Consider the following 14709-nt stretch of genomic DNA (forward strand, 5'->3'; position numbering starts at 1 on the left):
TGTCTCACGTCGGCTCCGCCGAATTTTATGATCCTTTCCCGAAGCATTTGCCGAAGCGCTGCGACACCATCTGGCTACACTTCCAGAACAACGAGGAGACCACTCACCCTTGTTCAGGTGGGACCGTTTTCTCAAATCCTTCGAGAATTTGAAGACCAAGCGGATCGCGCGAGTTGCTAAGCCTAACAGTTAGGCCACGACTCAGCTGCCCGCCGCGGCTCCGCGGGCAAATTCTGCCGCAAACCATGACGACCCTGATGGGATACGACCCGGAGGGGATGCAGATTGTCACCATGCCGCAGGCGAAAACCCCAGTTTTCGACAAGGTTACGGAGGCGATTATCCAACGCAAGATAGAAGAGTGGGAACGCGCATCAGCCCGTGACGACCACTCGGCACGGCAAAAAGGTCGAACGCCAGATGGACGCGTCACCGCGGCAGGGGATACGCCGCTGCAGCAGACGCCCCGCACGCAAGTCAAGCGTTGGAAGCCACCTCCGCAGCCGCGTCTGGACAAGCAAGACGCAGTGATCATAATCAAACCTAAAGGAACGCTGGATCTCAGCAAATTCAGGGGAAGCAACGCGGTCGGAAACGCCTTGCACATTGCTGCTGGCGTCGACAAGGGCTCAGCCGAGCTCAGCGTTTGGCCCATATGGGAACAGAACATCATCGTCGTCGGGGTGCGAGACGCCCAAATAATCAGAAAGATCCTGGCAATTCACGAAATTCAGCTTGGGGACAAGGCACAGGCAGTGTACTCCTACCTCCGCCCCTCCGACGACACTTGCAAAGGAGTAATACAAGTGGACCCGAGGGTTTCCAACGAAGACATCACGAACGCGCTTCGCTCCCCGGACGCACCAGTGGTGAGCGTGAGAAAATTAGGTTCCTCCAACGTGGCGGCCATCACGTTTGAAGGAAGAAAGGTTCCGTTTCACGTCTTCTACTACGGTGAAGCGGTTCCAGTACGCCTATACAAGAAAACAACGCCAGCCTGCGCACTGTGCGGGAAACTTGGACACCGGGCGGATGTTTGCCCTTGCCCTTCGAAGTCAAGATGTCCGCAGTGCGGTCAGCAAGATGTTCCAGAATCCCACGACTGCCAACCCAAGTGCACGGTCTGCGAAGGTCCACATCCCATGGGGTCGAATCAGTGCAAGTACAAGTACCGAACATCACAAAAAACCAAGCCCAAGACAGGAGAATTCAACCACCGGTCAAGATCCAGGCTTCGGAACCGGTCCGGCAGCAGAGGTCCATCGAGCAGCGGGGACCGACTGACCCACCAGGACCAGTCCAACAACAACTCAGCACCACCCGGCTCACGCTCTTCAAGCAATGGACCGGGGACTACCGATAATGTGACGCACAACAACGGCAGTCGTCCAGCCGAGAAGACAACAGGACCCCATAACAAGGAGCAGCGCAACGGCAGCAAGGTGAGCTGGGCAGATGTAGCTGCCTCCTCCCCCGAAGCGTTGGCTTACAAACGACTTAAAGCAGAGATTGAACAACTAAAATCAGAAAATAGCACATTGAAACAGCAGTTAGTCATCGCAGTCAATCCAAACAACACATTACCTCCATCGACGCAACAGGCATGTCCGATGGAAGAAGATAGGGCAGAGCTACACCCTCCGTCTCCACACCAGTTAGATGCTAGCACCCCCGAGAGGCAAGCAACTACACCAGACGCACCCCACCAGGCACCAACTCCGCAGGCACCACCATCGCAGGCACTAAAGCAGCAATATACAGAGCACCCCCAAACCCAGGAACGCATCACTCGCTTGGAAAAAACAATTCAAGACCTCATTGAAAATAAATTACAAATTATGATCGAGACGACAATCAAAAGTATGTTCGAATCAGTTATTAAACCCATGATGGAAAACCTCGAACCAGTTTTAATAAGGATGCAATCGCAGGAGATCAGAATTGACCGCAAACTTCAGGAATTATCAGATGTTTCTCACAACAGAGGCACAAAGCTGCAGGGTAAAATGGGAACTCGTCGTCTGCCAAGCACTCAGCCAGATCAACAACCTGAGGGCGCACCACATGATGAGGCACAAGTTTCTAGTGTTCAGCATGGCTCCACAACGTAGACATAAACTTACTATCCTACAGTGGAACTGCAGAGGACTAAAACGGAAGAGGGAAACATTACAGCAATACATAGACTCTCATCCCGATACGCCGCAAATAATAGCCCTGCAAGAAGTGAATATGGAGGCTAAGATCAGAGGATACTCAACACATCAAACAAATCCCTCGACATGCATCTTGGTCCACAAATCATGCACGGCAATCACTGTAGACCTTAATCTAGACAGCGACATTGAATATACCTTCATAAAAATACTGCCACAGCACAGAAACAGCAAGGGCACCTATATACTCAATATATATAGTCGCCCCAAACAGCACCGCGTAGCCTTCGACGTGATCTTTCTTAAAGCCCTAAGAGAAGCCCAAAAAGCTCCCCTAGCTATAGTTGGCGACTTTAATGCTTCTAGCCCCCTATGGGGATACCCCAGGGAAGACACGAAAGGCAGAAAACTAGCATCCGCCATCGCTGACATGGCCCTGACCCTACTCACGGACCCGCAGCACCCGACGCGAGTCGGCACCAGCGTAACGCGGGATACTTCTCCCGACCTCACGCTCGTCCGCAATGCCCGCAACTATGAGTGGCTCAATACAGGAGAGACCCTAGGCAGCGATCACTACGTGCTGCAGACCATCTTCGAAAGCAACAAGCACAGCAAACCACGAGGGCAAGCCAGAATTACAGACTGGGAGACATTCAGAAAGGACACCAAACTAACCACATCCGAACAAATAACCAGCTACGAAGATTGGGCGGCTTCCATTCTCGACCTTAAAGAAAAGCTCACAAAGTCTCTTGCCACCACGGAGGACCACCCAGCTGTTGACAACCACCTCCTACACCTTTGGGAAGCAAGACGTAGTCTTATAAAACGATGGAAAAAGCAAAGACACAATCGGAAACTAAGACTTCGAATAGCCAAGCTTACTATTCAAGCAGACCAATACGCATGGGACCTCGCTCGCACCAATTGGCTAACGAAGTGCGAATCCCTCAAAGGCCACCTAGACACCAAGGCTACATGGAACCTTCTGCGATGCCTAATTGACCCTCCGAAAGCGAAGAGTGAACAACACAGAAATTTGCATCGAGCCCTACACAGCTTTCAAGGCACGGATCATGAACTCGTGGATGAACTCACGCGTCGCTATATCTGCACCGCGCGAGACCCACAACCCTACAATAAGGAGTACTGTGGGGAACCGAACGAAGACCTAGACAGAGATTTCACTTCAGAGGAAATCATTGCAGCACTAGCAGATATGCGCCGAGGCACAGCCCCGGGACAAGACAAAATTACTGTCGGACTTCTGGCCAACCTCGGCACGGAGGCTCTGCAGCAACTCACGGATTACATAAACGAATGTTGGCGTACCGGCACCATTCCACAAGCATGGAAAACAGCCAATGTACACTTTATTCCCAAACCCGGCAAGAAAATCAGCATTGAAAACCTGCGCCCCATATCCCTCACGTCGTGCGCAGGCAAACTCATGGAAAAGGCAGTCCACACCCGTCTCTCCAATTATCTTGAGGACAATGAGCTACTGCCACACACGATGTTTGGATTCCGGGCACACTTGTCCACCCATGATGTGCTTCTGCAAATCAAACGTGAAGTCATTGATCCCGCACGCACAAACAGTAACCGAGCGCTTCTAACACTTGACCTCAAGGGAGCGTTTGACAATGTCAAACACTCCACAATCCTCAACAACCTCCACAGCATGAACTGCGGACAGCGAGCCTACTCGTACATCTGCGATTTCCTTACGGACAGAACCGTCAACATCAGCACCGGCTCAAAACACACAACGCAAGTGAAGATGGGCACGAGAGGCACTCCGCAAGGGGCAGTACTATCCCCACTTCTCTTCAACATAGCACTCCTAAACCTCCCACCTCTTCTCAATCAGGTACAGGGAATACGCCACGCCCTGTACGCTGATGATATAACCATCTGGACAACCACGGGAAGTATGGGAATGATTGAAGAACAACTACAAACCGCGGCGACAACAGTTCAAAATTATGCCCGGGCGTGTGGACTAACGTGCTCACCCGAAAAATCCGAACTCATAGTCTTCCGTCAACGCAAGAATCAAGACACCATCAATATCCGCGTAGACAACTCACCCATCAAGGAAGTTCAGACCCTGAAGATACTGGGTCTGTACATAAATAGCGACGGCAACAACCTTCTTGCCCTCCAGAAACTACGGCTCGTGAGCGAGCAAGTCGCCAGGATGATCGCCAGGATAACGACGCGCAAATCAGGGATGCGAGAAGACGATACTCTGCGACTGGTGCAGGCTTTCGTTGTAAGCCGCGTCGTCTACGTAGCGCCCTACCTCCGCCTTAAGAAGCGTGACATAAAAAACCTCGACATCATAATCAGAACTGCCTACAAGAAGGCCCTGGGACTCCCTCTTGCGACATCGACGGACAGGCTCTTGCGACTGGGTGTGCACAACACGATCGATGAGCTGATAGAGGCACACCTTACGGCGCAGGTGGTACGGCTCTCCACAACTCGAACTGGCCGACAAGTCCTGAGTGATTTAAACATCAATTGCCCCCGACAGCTAGACACCAAAACCGACATCCCAGCCTCATGGAGAGGACAACTCAAGGCAGCTCCACTACCCAGGAATATGCACCCTGATTTTCACCAGTCAAGACGACAAGCACGAGCCGAAGCCATGAAAAGACACTACGGCGAGCGCGAGGGCGTGTTCTATGTCGATGCTGCGGGTCCCGAGCAGGGAATGACGGCCGTCGCGGTAGTGCACCAAAATACAACAGTCGACGGACTAGTACTGGCTAGCCAGGACATACTGGCTGCGGAAGAAGTGGCGATTGCTCTAGCTGCAACACACACTAGCTCAATATACATTCTCACAGATTCACAGACAGCGTATCGCAATTACCTCAGGGGCAGGGTCGCACCGCTAGCAGCTAAAATCCTGCAAGATAGCTACATCCGTGGCTACCAACCCACACACAAACACTTAATATGGGTACCAGGTCACCAGGGCATCCCAGGGAACGAGAGCGCACATGCCTCAGCCCGAGCATTTCTCCCCCGGGCACCCAGTGCGGATGCCGTGGAACCTCCTACCCCACTACTAACTTACAATGACATACTTCAGCACTTAAGATTATCCCGTCGGGTCTACCCTCCGCCGGCTAAGACACTAGATAAAGGGGAGGAACAACACCTCCGAAAGCTACAGACCAACACTTACAACAACCCACGAAGACTACACGCCATAGACCCGGAGTCATTTGACTCACAATGCAAATTCTGCGGGGAGAAGGCGGACCTGTACCATATGGTATGGGCCTGCCAACGAAATCAGGCGATCACTGTTAATAACCAACCAACGCAGGAGGGGTGGGAGGCAGCTCTGTCCAGCTCGGACGGAAAGAGTCAAAAGCAACTCATCGAAAGAGCCCGGACAGCAGCCTACGCCAATGGGGTTCCGGACTGAGAGCTCCAACCACGGCTACAACCTCCTAAACCATTTCATTAAAATATTTTCATCACCACCCCGGGGAGAAAGATCCTGAGCAACCTAGGATTACATGATAGAATTCCGGAAAAAAACGCGCAGGCAAAATTACAGACCGAAGTTAGAAAATTACTCACTATTAAACCACTTCCAAAAAACATGCACCCTGCTTTTCACGAAGGCAGGAGGAGAGCCAGAGCAAAGGCCCTTGAAGCCAAGCTCGAAGGCTCGGACTACACAACCTATGTAGACGCGGCGGAATACGAAGGAGGCGACTCCTTTGTGGTCGTGGCCGTGAACGACTCGGGTGAAACACTAACGGCCGGTTCGGTCAACACGAAAAACTCGGGGACAGTGGAGGAGGCGGCTATCGCCATGGCAATAGCCAGCACCAAAGCAGTCACCATAATTAGCGACTTCAAGGTGGCTATCAACAATTTTGCGCGGGGTATGATCTCCCAGGAGGTAGAACGAATATTAAGACATAAAGTCTGGGTCCAAAGAGAGGTGGAACTAATATGGGTGCCGGCACACACAGGGAACAGGGGAAACGAGTTGGCTCACAGTATAGCTCGAGGTTATGTGAGCCGAACAGTGAGCCGGGTTGAGTCCCCAAATTTCGTGAGAGATGCATTCATATCATTTTACGAATACACCAATCAGTTTAAACTGCACAGGAGGATCTGTCCGCCACCAGACAAAAAGCTCGACAAAAGCCAGGAGGTAACGTGGCGTCGGCTCCAGACGCGAGCCTTCTTTAGCCAGTCGAGACCAGCACACATCTATCCAACACAATACAATGCTACTTTCAAACAATGCGGCGAGATAGCCGGATATGACCACATTTTATGAAGGCAGACGACAAGCGCGGGTTCGCACGCTTGAGAGGCAATATGGGTATAAAGAGGGCGTCTATTACGTGGACATCACAGGGCCGTCGCCCGCAGGATTCTTCACGGCTGCCGTAGTCCACCGGGGAATGAATGTCGATGGGCTATCTTTTCGGGCCCCAAATTCAACACGAGCGGAGGAAGTCGCAATAGCTCTCGCTGCCGCCGATCCAAAATCGAAAACGGTTATTACAGACTCTCGCCGGGCCTGTGAACATTATCTTGCAGGCGAAATATCACCTCTGGCCTCGCAAATTCTAAGACGCGCTCTCGCCGATCCAACTCGCACAAAAGTGATCTGGGCTCCTGGCCACCAGGGTCTACGAGGCAATGAGGCCGCTGATGCGGCCGCCCGAGCGCTCACACACCGGGCTCCTCATCCTAGCTCTCATGGCTCAGAAGCTCATAAACCGCTTCTGCGGTTCCGCGAAATCCTAATTTATTATTGCGACAGCCACCGTCTCTACCCGGCACCTGCCAAGGGGCTGAGTAAGGCGGAGGAGCGAACTCTGCGGCGCCTGCAGACAGGAACCCTTCTCTGTCCTGCAATAGCAAAACACTTCGATCCGAACACAGATGGGCGCTGCCCGCACTGTGGAGAGATCTGCGATATCTTTCACATGGTGTGGGCATGTACTCAGAATCCTCACCTTCCCCCCTCCCCCACCCCCACCCGAGAGGCATGGGAGACTGCCCTCCTCAACTGCTCCACACTGGAGTCCCAAAGGGCTCTGGTCAAGCGGGCGCGAGACGGGGCCTCGTCATGCGGTGTCCCGGACTAAGGATACCGACCATGCAGCAGGGTTATTTATTTATTTTTTTTTAACCCTCAAGCTCTCTTGATTAAAGTTTTTCACCACCACCACCACCACCGGCGGACCTACTACCAGTCCCTTCTCTAGAGCGGTGAGCTCAGACCCGTTGACGCAAGTGCGGGCCACTGAGTGGGCTCACAAGGTCGCCAAGAGCCATGGGCTCGAAGCCCCCTAGTATAATGCCCACTAGGGCTCAGTGCTGACAATAAACATTTTCCAGTCCAATCAAAATTCGATCATTTTAAGGAAAGAAAGGCGAGCGCGCGCGGCAAAGCACGCCACCTGTGCGTAGTGATGTCGCTTGCTCCTCGCGCATGCGCAGTATGATCGTGCAAGAGCACGCGAAACGGCGGGACTGTGGGCAATGTAACTCACGCATCAATATATGGCTACGTGCAGATGTTGCTTTCGCAATCCTTCAGGTTCAACCAGAACTAAACCACAGCCAATTTTTATTTAATAAAGTTTCTCTGGAGACGACATGGAGACGACACGCAGAAAGGCGTCCGTGTGCTGCGCGACGTCAGTGCACATTGACGATCCCGAGGTGGTCGAAATTATTTCGGAAACCTCCACTTCGGTACCACTTCCTCTCGTTCTTATTTCACTCCTACCTTCCTCCCTTCCCTTTTGGCGCGTTTCAGGTGTCCACCAAGCTATGTGAAACAAGTACTGCGCCATTTCTTTTGCTCATAAAAAAACAGCTGCGGCTTAGCTGTGGTGAAGCCTGAGTGATTGCGAAAGCAATAGCTCCCTGGCTGCGCTTGGCTCTGCTGGTGGTTTGGCATGGCTTCGCCTTTTGTGCAACTAAAGTATTTACTCTGGACACAACACGGGAACTTCACTTTGCCCGGCGTTGTTAATGTCGCATATGCACTCGAGGAGTTCGGCCTTGGTTACACCGCTATAGTGTATTTGGCCTTTACCTCCATAATTCTCTCTTGTGGGCTAATTCTTTCTTCTGTGGTAATTATATCGCTCTGCACTACTCATAGACGATTCTTCGGCATTCAGAGAGTCCATGAAACTACTCTCGCTCACTGAACTTGTAGAACGCCGCCGGGCTCGCCATTCTGCATCATAGGCGCGTTGCTTAGCCAACCGCTCTTGCCTTTCTTCATATGTCTCCTCGGCACGGCGCCGGCGTTTGCGCGCACCACTCTAGTGACGTCTTGTACAACTCCTCTCAGCGGAGCGCGTCTGCGGCGCCCCGTTTATCCTCTCCTAGCGAGCGCCCTCACGCGGCGGGCCGAGGAGGCCGTCACGTGGTAGCCGCAGCGCCGAGCGAAGGAACGACTACGGCCGAACAGACGAGTTGGGGCCCCTGCTCTCCTTTGGTCGTGACGTCACGCTGTCACGTGGTCGTGCGCCGCAGCAGGGCCGGAGCGAAGGAACGACCTCCACCGACGGCAGAAAAGTGCTAGCAGTATTGCTTTCGCAATAAAACAAATTCACTAAACTAATTTACTAACATCACCCCAACCCGTGCCTACGACGTCTTCTATAAAGTTTACCTCTTCCTCCTGGTCCCTGGAACAGTTGACACCACAGTCGTGCAATAATTCAGAGGGCACTTTGGCTCTCTAAAGTGCTGCAAGGCGAAAGCGTTTCCTGGCGCACTTTGGACCACCTGTGGTAGCGGAGGAGTGCGGACGTGCGTCGCATGGGCTCCGCAGATTTCAATCCCCACGGACTATCTCGACCCACTGGGCCACCAACGTTTTGTTGGATCTGAAAGAACTCACAAGCTGGATCACCCGGACACCGGTTTCAAGACGGTAGGACCATTTTTGGCAATATTACCGGACTTTGAAGCCCCGCGTGGCTCGGGGGACTTTTTGGTGGGAAACGCTCGCCGCTGAGCCTACTTAGGCTTAGCACGACTACGGGCGTTCGCGGGCAGCCAGGCCCGCTGAGCAACCGCGATGCAGCCTGGAACCGCCTCCCGCACCGCAGAATACCAAAATTTTGAGCCCTCAACGAGCAGAATAGCCCCGAATTTGCTAGAAGCACAAGAGATGGACGACGCGTTCCTTGACATCTCCGACTCCGAGAATTCGGCAGGCGGGGGAATCGAGGAATCCGCCATGCAGGAGCAGCAAGACACCCAAAAAGAAGACGAGGCAAATTGGGAATTGGCCCTGACCAAACGCCAAAAGAAGCGACAGAGAAAAAACGGACGGAACGCCGCGGCAAACGCCCCAATTTCCCCGGCCGCACAAGGTGACCTCGGAGGGGTATCCCCGGCGTCTACGCCCACAGCTGGCGTTCCAGCTGCCGGCGCGCTGAAAAAAGACGGGAAAGGAACGCAACGGCAGCTCAGGCGAAGGCTGTCCCCGCTCCCCAGGGACGATTTTAAGATTATTTTGCGACCGAAGGGACTTGTAGTCAAGTCGCTCCAGCAATTCCAAGTGGCCCGGGCCGTAGCCGCGGCATGCAGCAACAAGTTCGAAGGACGAGACCTGATCACCAGGCTCCGTACAGGATCGAATATTATAATCGTGAGCACGCCGAACGAAGAGGCCGCCCAGCTCGCGAGACGCATCACTAGCCTCAAGATCGAAGGACGCTCATACGACGTGAACGCTTACGTGGCCGCACCGGAAGACACGCGGCGTGGCGTGATACACGGAGTTGACCCCGGAGCGACACCGGAGGAACTGAAAGCCGATTTGTGGACGCGCACACAGGGTGTTACCATCCACAGTGCTCGAAGACTAGGCAAGACCAAGACAGCTGTCATCACTTTTGACGGACCCATAACACCGAAACATGTCATCTACTGCGGAGCCGAGTACAAGTGCTACCCGTATCGGCCCACAAGACAAATCTGCTACGTTTGCTGCCAACAAGGTCACCGCTCCGACGTGTGCCCCACACCGGACGCCAAGGCTTGCAAACAGTGCGGGATGCAAAACCCGCCAAAAGACCACCAGTGTACCCCGAGATGCCTGATCTGCGGGGGCAACCACGCTACCGGATCGAGGGAGTGTCAAGACCGATTAAAGAAAGCCAGGGAGCCGCGAGGCAAGGCCAACAGCGGCAACAACGGCGGCGGACGCGAGAGCAGACGTCGCAGCCGGAACGACCATGGCGAGAAACCGAGGTGGTTCAGCTCGGAGGGGGAGTCCTCCCAGAGCCGCTCGAGATCCCGGACGTCACGGAGCAGTTCACGGAGCCGGTCACGGTCCTTTCCGCCCCTGCCACCCCCGGCCATCAAGGGAGGGAGCCAGCAGTAGCAGCAGCAGCAGCAGCAGCAGCAGCAGCAGAACAAGCAGAAGCAAGCCCGAAAGAGCGGCGGCGTCAAGGTGAGCTGGGGAGCCGAAAACCCCTGGTTTGCTCCGCACTCGGGAGGGATAACTAACAAACAGAACACAAACACAAACAGCAACCGCGACCAACCTAGACAGGAGGACGCGGAGAAAACAGCGCTGAGACGCGAATTAGAACTATCACGCGCTAGGCAGACAGAGCTAGAGCGCAAAATAGCAGAGCTCACGAAGGCAGTACGAGACCTTAAGTCGAACAGCCCTCCGCAGCCACAAACATTACAAACCCAAGCCCAGTCGCAAACAGGCAACGAGGATCTCAGTCAATTTAAGGCAGAAATCCACCAAATGATGCAGCAGATGATGCAGCAGATGATGCAGCAGATGATGCAACAAGTGCAACTACAAGTCACAGAACTCCGGAGCAGCATCCGCAAACAGAAATTCGCCGATAACATTAGAGAAAAGGCCTACCACCGGCCCGCGCTAGCAGCCCTCGCCAACTCGGCCACAAACAACACTGAAGCTTAAATATGGCCAACAAAACCTTAGGCAACAAAGAAACCCTAGACATATGGCAATGGAACTGCAGAGGCTACCGCAAGAAGCAGTGCCTCCTCCAACAACACATTCATACACAACAAGCACCGCCCGACATCATAGCGCTTCAAGAGACGGGCACTACGCCAACACTCGCAGGATATACGTGCTACGAGACTCAAGAGAAAGGAAGAACGGCAACCCTAGTCAGTAAGGCGCTCATCGCCATAAACCATGACAAGATTGCCGACACCGACGTAGAACACGTGATAGTAGAAATTATACCAAAGAAGAAAAGAAAGAGGGGCAGCATCTTCCTTGTGAACGCATACAGTCCTCCAAAACAGAGGAAAGCAAAATTCCATTAACTTTTCCATGGCGCACGCAACCTAGCAAAAAACAACACGCTAATCATACTAGGAGACTTCAATGCCATGGACAAAAGCTGGGGATACCAAACAGCTAACCCAAAAGGCAAAGCACTAGCAGCGGCAGCAGAAAACACTGACTGCACCCTCCTCACAGACTCAGACACTCCAACCAGAATCGGAAACAGCGTCAGTACCGACACCTGCCCCGACCTCACATTCATACGGGGAGCGGAACAGGCAGTGTGGGAGAACCTGTTAGAAAATCTGGGCAGTGACCACTATATACTTAAAACACAAGTAACCTCAGACAGGCTAAAGCGCCAGCTGGGATCGGCAAAAATTACGGATTGGAGCGCTTTTCGCGAGGCATGCGACGGGAATCTCGCCGCGAAAGGGATCCAATCGATAGAAGAGTGGGGAAACATGCTGAAAGAAAAACAGCGCAAGTACACTAAAGAAATCGCGCGAACGACGCAGACACCCTCAACGGAACTTTGAGCACATCGAGGACGTGGCATATACTCAAGGCTCTCATAGATCCAACAAAAACCAAGGCAGAAAACAACAAAGCCATCTACCGGTTAATCCACCAGTTCAAGGGACCAGATTCAGCACTCCTGGAAAAAGTACGCGTTAAGTGCTTCGGGGACACACACCCAGCAGCTTACGCAGAGCGCTATCGAGGAAGTGAAAACGACACCTTGGACAGACCCATCACGCGAGAAGAGGTCTACGCAGCGATTCGAAACACAACCATAAATACGGCCGCGGGTGCAGATAAGATCAATAACGCACTCATCCGCAACCTCAGTGATGAGCTAGTCGCTGAATTAACGGACTTTCTCAACAAACACTGGGAAGCGGAGACCGTCCCCGAGGAGTGGAAACATGCGGAGGTTGTCATGATTCCTAAACCAGGCAAGAAACTACAAATTGAGAACCTCAGACCGATCTCGCTCACATCGTGCCTAGGCAAACTGTACGAACGAGTGGTGACGCTGAGATTACAACAGTACATGGAGGACAACGAACTGTATCCCCACAGCATGTTCGGTTTCAGAGCAAAACTATCGACCCAAGATGTACTACTTCAAATCAAAGAAGAAGTACTTGGGAACGTCCCCAAGAGCGGAGAAAACATAATACTGGCATTGGACATCAAGGGGGCTTTTGACAATGTCAGTCACGAGGCTATCCTTACGGGCATGAACGACCTGAACTGCGGAAGGAGAATCTACGGCTACGTCAAAGCCTTCCTCTCAAATAGAACGGCAACGATTGGCCTGGGGGAGCTCAGATCAGACAAATTTCTTACTCCAAATAAAGGAACACCTCAAGGATCGGTCATCTCCCCTACGCTCTTCAACATAGCCATGATTGGCTTGGCAAAACAGTTAAAAGCAATCGACGGCATACACCATGCCATGTATGCCGACGACATCACCATCTGGGTCAACACAGGCTCGCTCGGAGAGAAAGAAGAGAAATTACAAAAGGCAGCCACCTGCGTAGAGAACTACGTCAGAGAAAGAGGGCTAGCATGCTCCACCGAGAAATCAGAGCTCCTAAGAGTTTGGAGAGGAAAACAAAATCGCACAGTCCCCACTAGCGACGACTTAAAGTTGAACGTCTACCTCGACGGGAAGTCGATACCGGAAAAAACACTCATCAGAATCTTGGGGATGTGGATACAGTCAAACCAACGCTGCACTCACACTCTCGCCCTACTCAAAGCATCCACTCTACAAGTGGCCCGCATGATCACGCGCATCTCACACAGACGTCATGGCATGCGAGAGGAGGACACACTTAAGTTGGTCAGAAGCCTGGTAGTCAGCCGAGTGACATACAGTCTCCCCTACTAGCTCCTAGCCCTAGGACTACACAACACTTTCGATGAATTGAGAGAGGCACAACTAGTCTCCCAACTGCGCAGACTACAACAGACCCCATCTGGCAGGGAGCTCCTAAAGAAACTGGGCCGCGCCGATCAAATTCAAGAAATACAGAGGACAGAAACAATTCCGGACGAATATCGCAACACACTAAAAGTAACGCCAATACCCCGGAACATGGATCCCAACCTACACAAAGCACGCAGAGAGGCAAGGGCTGAATACCTACAAAAGACATTAGCACCCCAAGAAACGACGGTATACGTGGACGCAGCCACATACACCAGAACAGCGGGGCAGCACAACAGCAATGCGGTAACAACGGTGATTGACTCAACCCTACGCGAGATCACCAGCGCATCACTACAAGACTGTACGATAGTCGAGGCTGAGGAAGCGGCCGTCGCTCTAGCGGCAGCGGAGGGCTATCGGTCTAAACGGTCTCTAAAAATCCTTACAGACTCACAAACAGCATGCCGCAACTACCTACGCGGCAGAATAGGGCACAGAGCGCTCCGCATACTCCGCTCTGGGGGCCACATAACACAACGACAAACAAACGGAGAACCAATCAGGCATACGATAGTATGGACGCCGGGACATACGGGAGTAACAGGGAACCAAGAGGCGGACAGGATAGCTCGAGGGTACACTTATTACCGAGCATCCAACGTAGGCGACCTCGAGGGGAACGAACCTGTACCCCAAGATTATTCGGCGATTCTAAATTATTACAAGGGCTGCAGAAAGCGGTATCCACCACCGGACAACTCCCTTAGCAGAGAGGACTCTGTCGCGTGGAGACAGCTACAGACGGGCTCCTACCCGAACCTACACGTACTCAACAAAATATATCCAACACAATACAATGACAAATGCCCTTGGTGCCAAGAACCCCCCACGCTGTACCACATAACGTGGGCATGCCAGAGGATAAGCGTGGTACCAGTGATAACAAACCCGAGTGCGGAGCAATGGGAGGGAGTGCTCTCCAGCGATCGTCGGGTCGACCAAGAAGGTCTGATTCGGCGAGCAAAACTGGCAGCAGCATCCAGCGGAGCCCTGGACTAAGGGCAACCGACCTTTGAGCAAGATGGACGAAGCCATCTCAAAACCGCCGAACACAATCCGAATCTAGAGCTAATAAAGTTTTCACTCACTCACTGGCGCACTGTTTGTTTATATTTATTTTTATGTTTCATATTTTTGTTTTAGTTTTGTTCTTTTTCTTATTTTATTGTTTTTATTTTTATTCTCATATCTTATTTTTATTTTGTTTTTGTTTTTGTATATTTTCT

The 14709-nt window shown here is 52.5% G+C and overlaps 2 protein-coding genes across 2 annotated transcripts in view; both read left to right on the forward strand.

Annotated features, from left to right (window-relative positions):
• The window catches only part of LOC149339342 (uncharacterized), an 86615-nt gene that overhangs the window by 38768 nt on the left and 33138 nt on the right, over nt 1–14709 (forward strand). The gene's annotated exons all lie outside the window — the stretch shown is intronic.
• On the forward strand, nt 8945–12004 carry LOC149339343 (uncharacterized). Its single transcript, XM_089548084.1, has one exon. It carries the CDS (start codon nt 9262–9264, stop codon nt 10573–10575), a length of 1314 nt encoding a protein of 437 aa, XP_089404210.1. The 5' UTR covers nt 8945–9261; the 3' UTR covers nt 10576–12004.

This window comes from Amblyomma mixtum, chromosome 6 (assembly GCF_055824585.1).
Source record: "Amblyomma mixtum isolate Tamu chromosome 6, ASM5582458v1, whole genome shotgun sequence".
Taxonomy (NCBI): Eukaryota; Metazoa; Arthropoda; class Arachnida; order Ixodida; family Ixodidae; genus Amblyomma; species Amblyomma mixtum.

Coding starts and splice junctions, on each gene's coding strand:
- LOC149339343 (XM_089548084.1), top strand. CDS start 9,262: ATGCAGCCTGGAACCGCCTCCCGCACCGCAGAATACCAAAATTTTGAG.